The 7,997-nt window shown below is 36.4% G+C and overlaps 1 protein-coding gene across 4 annotated transcripts in view; it reads right to left on the bottom strand.

The window, feature by feature from the left end:
* LOC107088026 (endophilin-B2-like) overlaps nt 1-7,997 on the bottom strand; it is a 48,001-nt gene that overhangs the window by 26,104 nt on the left and 13,900 nt on the right. For 2 of the 4 annotated variants that reach the window (XM_015379929.1, XM_015379931.1), the window contains 3 exons: nt 5,981-6,114; nt 3,295-3,387; nt 3,175-3,186 (listed from right to left, as the gene is read on the bottom strand). In XM_015379929.1, the coding sequence (XP_015235415.1) occupies nt 3,175-3,186; nt 3,295-3,387; nt 5,981-6,114 (239 nt within the window). The remainder of the gene's footprint in view (nt 1-3,174; nt 3,187-3,294; nt 3,388-5,980; nt 6,115-7,997) is intronic. The other 2 variants (XM_015379930.1, XM_015379932.1) reach the window with 1 other exon arrangement.

Below are 7,997 nucleotides of genomic sequence, written 5' to 3'. Positions count from 1 at the left end.
AGGTAACTTTTGCTTTCAATAGTTTCTTCTTGTGCAAATGCTGCAAAGCTGCGTGTCTGACAGTCAGTCTCCCACATCTGCGACTCAGCACCTGTGTCTTACCTTAATACCTTTCCTGTGATAATGCCCCTCTAGAAGTAGTGTTATCATTCTTCTATCTCCTATTAGGTCAGATCACATTGTACGATGTATTACTAATATGAAACATTTCACATGAAAAACTTACTGATATACTATTCTCACTAAACTGTGATAACTGTGATTAAATTCAGTGTAATCAAATGCCATATGTTGCCACCCCTCAAAAATCCCTGCCCCCCTCTCGCCACCCCATAAATATTTTTCTAGATCTGCCCCTGTTTGGAGGTCAAGTTTCTCACAGCGTATGCCTGATGCTATGCAGGTATGCTCTGTTGTTATAGACGTGTTTCAGGAAAAAGTATGTGATATCGACTCCTGTCTGTCTCCCACGTGCTACGTTCAAGATGAGGTTGTTTATCTGTAAATTTTGATGATGTAGACGTGTCTAGTGTAAACGCGGCAACACACCTACAGCCTCCCCCTTACAGATTAAAGACATTCCTGTTTTAGTCAATGGTTTACTTTACATGACTGAGACATTCTTGAAATATCTGACACAGTTGACTGGGAATAATGTTTCTGCCTTAAGCAGAGGAAGAGGCTGATTTTATTAAAAGTGTTAATAATTTTCATAAGGTGCAGCAAGGCTGCACCTTATGGAAATTATTAATAAATTAATTGCAAATTGGAAAATGTGTAACAGACGTGTTCATACGCATTTTATTTAGGGCTGCAACTAACTATTTACTAATTATTTTGCTTATCAATTAATCTGTTGATAGTTTTTTCCATTATTTGATCAAAAAAAAGGTTAGAAAAAATGTTCCTTAATTAAGATTTTTTTTACAGAATTAAACCAGGTCAATCTAAAACTTTTCCAATTGAGTGGTTCTGGATAGAGCAGATTGACGGACGAAAATTTTTTTTTTTTGCATAAAACGACAGACGAAAATGGGTTTTTTATGTTAAATGTATAATATTTATATATATTTTTTTAAATTTTGGTACAATTACTGCTCTATGTGAGTTTCTCTGTCAGCTAAAGGCATGAATTACAGTCTCTATACGCCAGTTGACGATTGATTGCTAAATTAGGTAACAAGTAATTCAATAATCGATTAATCCGATTAATCGTTTCAGCCCTAATTTTATTTTTTTTTTAAATTGAATAAACAATTTAAAATGTTTTAGTTTTTATCTGTATTTTTATCTTAAGTAGGTCATGTTTTTATCAAATGAAGCTTTAGAGTCTGTGTGACTTTACTTTCACTAACGACTCAATTACGTTGATGATTATTTAAATCACTGAGAATCACAATGAATCATTTTAACAGGTTTTTTTTTTATGTGCTCTTAACTTTTCGCTCCATAGATTTATGTATGCGTGCAGATGAGCTTCTACAAGTGATTTCATAGTTTAGCCTCTGGAGTTTATCTGTAAAACGATGAGAAAAGATACTTTTAAAATCCTAATGTTTATTTTATTTTTAGTTAAATGATTCATTCATATTCAAGATATTTTGAAATCACATCCTTCAAAGATGGATGTCTCTGACCTAATGGTGAAACCATCTTTGGTGAGATTTCAAAGACAATGAGACTCATTGGTCTTTCTAGCTAATTTCTGGGTACGCAGAAAAAAAAGATTTGATATCAATGAACAATCCTCTACTGCCACCTAGTGACAACCTAGCAAACATCAATATATTTTTTTCCAGGTGGAAAAGTAAAATAATGGAAATAATCTTAAAATAACCAACAGCTTTCCCAGTGAGAAGGTAAAAAACACTGAAGTAAAATATACAGAAACAGAATTTAAGGCACAAAACACTGAATCATGATAAATTGGTCAAATACTAAAATCGTGACAACTTTTTTGGACTTTATCAACACATTGCCTGTTTCAATTTAAGTGAAAATTTTTGCTTTTAACTTAACATTATTTTTAAATGAAAAATCTTGCCATCACCCTAATCTTTTGCTCTCTCTGCCAGATTTGGTTTTCTTCTTCTATGTGCTGAGCTGCTAAAGAGTGTTGAATTACAATTTAAAGATTATTTTAAACCTATTTCCATCAGGAGCATAAATCACTTTGCAGCAGATAATTTTCTTCCTTAAAAAGAAAGTAAACTGCTACAAAGCACAAAATTAAGAATTTTATTTCTTTATTTCTGTCATATATGATTAAGGCTTAATTTTTTATTTTAATTTTTTTTGGTACCATGTGAGACATTTTTATTGTCATTATAATGTCACAAATACAGGGCAACAAATTTCCCTTTCTGCATTTAAAAACCGAAGCTCAACCCGATTTTTATTTGACGTGAATTTGTTGCAGTTCAGCAAATGTCCAGAACGGGTCTGGTTTGGACACCAGTTGATTCATCTGCTTTTTGCAGATGATGTGGTTCCATTGGCTCCCTATAATAAGAGCTAGAGTGGCTTGCATGGGACAGATACTGCGCTTTAAATGAGTAAAATATGTAGTGAATTTTATTCCATTTTTTTAGCAAGCAAAAAACACATTTTATATTTTTTTTATTAACCAAAATAAAACAGAAAAAACCTCTTCATAGTAACTTTCTTTTCTCAGATGTTATTTTTTTCTAATTTTATTTTATCAGAATAATTTTTTCCCCCAAATTTCAATTCACAAAAAGTGGTTTTGGCTGCGACTGTAATGGAACAAAATTCCCTTCAAAATTAACTCAGAAGAGCAGGAAGCAGATTTAAAGGTTACTGTCTGTCATGTTGCCTTAATGCAAAACGGTGCATTAAAACAAAAGCCTTTCTTACTTTCTAATGATGAAACCAAATCCAACTTGAAAATGTAGTTAAATAAAAAAAAACAGGTTGATGATGAAAAACCAAAGAAAGCTCACAGATAAAAAGCAATCTTGTGAGTTTGCTGGGTGACGTGTGAAAAATGCTCACGGTTCAAACGTAAAGTAGCAGATATTTTTTCAGTCCACCGCTTTGACTCTTTAAATTTGTTTGTGTTCCCAAATAGAAACCCGGCACTGCACATCAAAGTCAGCAAGACTGAGAAAACACCTCAAGGTGTGCATCACACAAAGGAGTTTTAATACTTACTGCCCCCTCGCACTGCAAAGCCGGCCAGTATGCAGACAGTTAGTCACAGTTTAAAGCAGGTAAACACAGACAGCTTTTATTTAAACGAGTAAAGACCAAAGCGAGCGAGTCGAGGCTTACCGCTGCCTTGGCCTCGGCCGCCTTCGCCCTCTTCACGCGTGTTTTGCAGGCATCCAGGTCCAGGCGAAGATTCTCCAGCAGACGACGCTCCCTCTGCACAGAAACATGGCAAAGCAAACATATTTACACCCTTTCAGTTTCTTCAGCTTTTATTTCCTCACTGCAATGTTGCAGATCACCCAAAAAAATAAGCTTGGGTAATAATAAACACAACTGTTAAAAAAAAAGTCCGGTCATATACAGAATTCAAACTTCTACTAAAGTACTTTAAATATGAAATTATTATACAATACATATTAAACCACATTTTAATTAAGAGTAATTTTCATTTGAAATGTTCTTTACTGGAGGCATCCATGTTTGTCAAAGAACACTACTGCCACCTACTGGTTAGTGACGTCACGGTGCGGTATCGGCTGTTGATCAAGTCCCAGTGCTGTATCTGGTGTTTGTCACAACGCGCTATTATGTATATATATTATATTATTAAGTCATCTTGAAAACATTCTTCTTCGAAATCTTGGCTGCTACATATTACGTGTTTTTTCTCTGACCAGAAGTTCGATGGCAAATCCTCCCTTTTCAAGTTGGCAATCCAACGATCAACCCGTACGTGGAGGATTAGGAATCAGAAAGGTGAAATAACTTTTATTTTTTTTACTATTACCCGATGTATTTCAACATCCACAAGGCTTGATGTTAACCATCGCCCGATAGCCCCCTGGCAAGTAGTTTTTATTGTTGGGAGAGTACAAATTTCATTGTATTTGGCCGCCAAGCAAGTGCAATGATCGCAAAAAAAATTTATTTATCACTCAAAATTACTTTAAAATCTGCACCATTTTTGTTGTTTTGTACACATTCTGGCCTGATTTGAAAAAGCCGCGTGATTTTCCGCTAGATGGCGTGATTCAGCTCTTGGGGAGAGAATTCTGCAGAGCAGCAGCTGGATGATGAATTTAATCTATACTATAATACACGCTAGATTAAATATGATCAGTCAGGGATTAGGAAAATAATAATAATAATTGTAGCGCACAGTGTAAATATTTCTATCATATGGCAGTCTTCTGTACAGTGGTCATACATTAAAAAATGTTGTTTACAGTTTTTTCTCTTAGACATTGGAGTGGTGGATTTAAATGTTATAGAACTAAACATGTTAAATTGGTGAGTAGTAGTAGTGTAAGTTTTTAACCTGTCAAGTTTTATTTTTTATTTTTAACATTACAATTTATATTTTTCCAAGCACACAACAGTTTAAAGCAAAGTTTAGTTTGAAAAGAATGTGCAGGAAGGATTGAAAGGCATGTTAACACGGTAATGTAGGCTTGATTTCATTATCTGACGCATGCAGATACACACCAGGAACCTGGAAACTTAAAAAATACTGAATTACAAAAAACATTTAAAAAACAAACATGTTTCATTGATATATATACAAAAATGAATATTAGGAACTATATTTATCAGACATTATACTGGGCAAGTAAAAATTGTTTCTGGGCAAATGAAATGTGAAAGTCACTTGCCCATAGGGCAAAAATCCTTAACGTCAACCCCTGATCCAGCTGCCATGCACCTGGGCATTGTCAGTTTAACTATAGCTCCGGTGAATTTCAGTGGTGAAGTTCTCTGGAAATCTTCAACAATAGCTGTTGATTGCGGATGTGTCTGGTGGTTCCCATTGATTTTTTTTTGTAAGAATGGCGAATGGAAAATGGCGCTAGGCTTACCGCACAGTGACGTCACTGCGGGAAGATTTCAGGAGGGAGGTGTTACTATATTTGGGCAAAAATTGCTGCTCCCAGACTCAGTAATTGTGGCAAAAATTATTGTTTTTATTTTTTTACTGATTAACGCTAAATTTATTAAATCACCACAAACGTATTAGTTTTAGGTATAAATAATGACCAAACTTTTTATTTAAAAGAAGATTTAATCGATTAAGGGTAAAAAAAAAACTACAACCTGTTGCAGAATTTTTTTCAACTAATCCACAAGGGGAAGGTTCTGAGTTCACCGGGGGAACTACCTCTAAGGTAGCCTCGTGAGACCATCCTGATCTCGCGAGCTTTCAAGATTTCCCTCGCTAATCAGCCTGGAGACTCTCCGTTGGGAGCCGTTCACCAAACGAACGTCCAATCAGCGTTGGCTTTGAGGCGGGTTGAGGTGCGACGCAACGAGAAGTGCGACAGTTCAGTCTAAAGAACATGGCGGCTTCAGCCGATGAAACTAGCATTAGCGTGGCTATCGAGCAAGATTTATCGGAATTACAGAGTATTTCTTCACTGAAAGAAGAGCAAAACACTGCTCTGGACGCTTTTCTCAGAGGAAAAGATGTTTTTGCTCTTCTCCCGACTGGTTTCGGCAACAGTTTGATCTATCAATTGGCTCCTCTTCGTCATCGCTCTGTTACGTCATATGCTTCGTTGATCTGATTGGTTTATTTGGCCCGTCTATCAGTAACATAGGCCAATCAGCTAACCAGTATTTTCGCCCCTTCCCAAAATTACTTCTACGGAAGGTTTCCAGATGGATATGCGGAGCAAATCCATCTGGTGGAGTCAGGTTACCTCTAAGGTTTAGTAGAAATGTAAAGCTGATGCTTAAAGATTTTCCAGGTTTACTCCTGGAATAAAATAACAGGCATGATGAAAATAGTTCCTGATGTCATCACACTCACTGAAATAGTTCGCCAGTCTCCTTCCAGAAAGTTCCTGAGAGGAGTAAGAAAGCTGATGGCTGAGGTGTGTATGAACTCTCTCTCTACTGCTCCTAATCTCCTCTCACAGTCCCCGACCTTCATCAAAGTGCTCCCTGCAACGACAAAACCACAAACACTCATCCTAGATCATGTCTTTCAAAGGATGTTAACGTCATAAGGGCTCATTTACCATTTCATTTCATTTTTTTTCTGCTTCGGGTTTTATCTTAGACTTAGACTTTATTGTCATTTTGTACACACAGAGTGAAAATAGAAAGAAATGTCGTTCATTTCGTTCAAATGTCGTTTTATCACCAGTTGTTAAGATGTTCCCTCTATTTTAAATAAACTAGGGAATTGGGTATAAAAATGTAGATTTAAAATCCCCTTTTCTCGAGACAAAACCATTAAATATTTCAGACAAAATAAATTTTTTTGGTAAAACTTTAGTCTCACTGACAAGAAAAAAAGTGAATGTATAAAATCTCAAAGTGAGAGTAGTGAGTTCCTATGGGGAAGGAATTGTGCTGCCACTATACTGGAGCGACTCCCTATGCATTAAAACTGTATTTCTGAAATAAATGAAAGAAATGACTCAAAGAAAAAGGAGAAAAAAACAAAAATCATGATTCAGGACACACTGATAAGGCGTTTAATGGTCCATACTGAATTTTTCACCAGAAATCAAACTAAATGTAAAGAATGTGCTTTTTACTAATGCAGATGGACATAGAAATAATTTTCCTTCATTCAGTTTTATTTTCCAACAAGTAACAACAGATTTTGGTGTAATTTTTCTGATTAAATAAATAAATAAAAAAACAGGGGATATTTTTAATCTAATAGTTTATTCACTGAATAAACTGGATGTAACCACATCAGTCTGGCACCTCCTACTGGTAGGCAGCCTCGTCACGCTGTGGGATTGATTGAAACTAATTAGTCTGAAAAGGTACGAAAAGTCCCGCCTCAATCTGACCGATGAGATTCTATGAAGAGCAGACATCTATGATGACATGAGGACAGAATTTGGGCTCAAAGGACGAAACATTTAGGATTGCAACTAGTAGCAGAATTTTCCCTTGATATCTCTCTGCATTTTTCTAAAGATGGGGATGCTGCTCGAGTCCAGCAGACTTCCTCCATCAGTGACGCAGGGATTGGAAAGTCTTTCAGGGCCACAATCAAAACACTATACTTTCCCTACAGATGTGCAACAATAAACTACTGCCATGAAGCATAGGTACAAAGAAAATAAAGGAAAATAAACAAAAAGAAGATTTCTTTTAGCCAAGTTCATATGCATTTCTAAGCACATTACTCTGGTCTACAAAAGCTCACCAATCCAAAGAAACAGCCTACAGAGCATATCCTTGCAAAACAAGTAGAAAAAAAGCAGCCACTTCCTTCTAGTTGGACAGCTTTGTGTAAAAAAGAAACAGAGATACTAAACTCTACATTCAAACATGAATGGAACAGAAAAAACAAACATGGGGTCGATTACAGCTTCAGCTGTTCTGAAACTCAAATCATTTCTTTTTATGAGGAAACTGAGATACCAAAGCACCACTAGGGTTGCACAACTCCTGCACAGATCAGACTCTCCTATTGAATTTTGGAGCAACAGATTTCCCCAGTGAGGGCTGAACAGAAGCCAGGCCAATTGATGCTGCAGCATAAAGCAGCTGACCTCCTTTAAAGAGGTATTGATCCTCAGATAAACACAGAGGAAAAAACCTCTGAAAGCAGCCTGTGCTAGAAAACAGAGCAACATGAGGAGTGAAAGGAGGGATTGAACAGGCAGTACGGTGATTCCTCTGAGCGCCAGCACGGATCAGCTTCATCCTGTCTGGTTCCACTCACCAAGTCTTCTTACTACCAAGAGGTTTTGCTGCATTAACTGCATGAAAACTGAGAGAAAAACAACTTCTTATGCTGAAAAGATCCTAGAGCCAGTTTGTGGCACCAGCTTCCTATACCCCATTTACACTACCCT

Source organism: Cyprinodon variegatus, unplaced genomic scaffold (assembly GCF_000732505.1).
Source record: "Cyprinodon variegatus isolate N-32 unplaced genomic scaffold, C_variegatus-1.0 Scaffold203, whole genome shotgun sequence".
Lineage (NCBI taxonomy): Eukaryota > Metazoa > Chordata > Actinopteri > Cyprinodontiformes > Cyprinodontidae > Cyprinodon > Cyprinodon variegatus.
The sequence above is the reverse complement of the archived record's forward strand: the minus strand, read 5'-3'. Positions and strand labels throughout refer to the sequence as shown.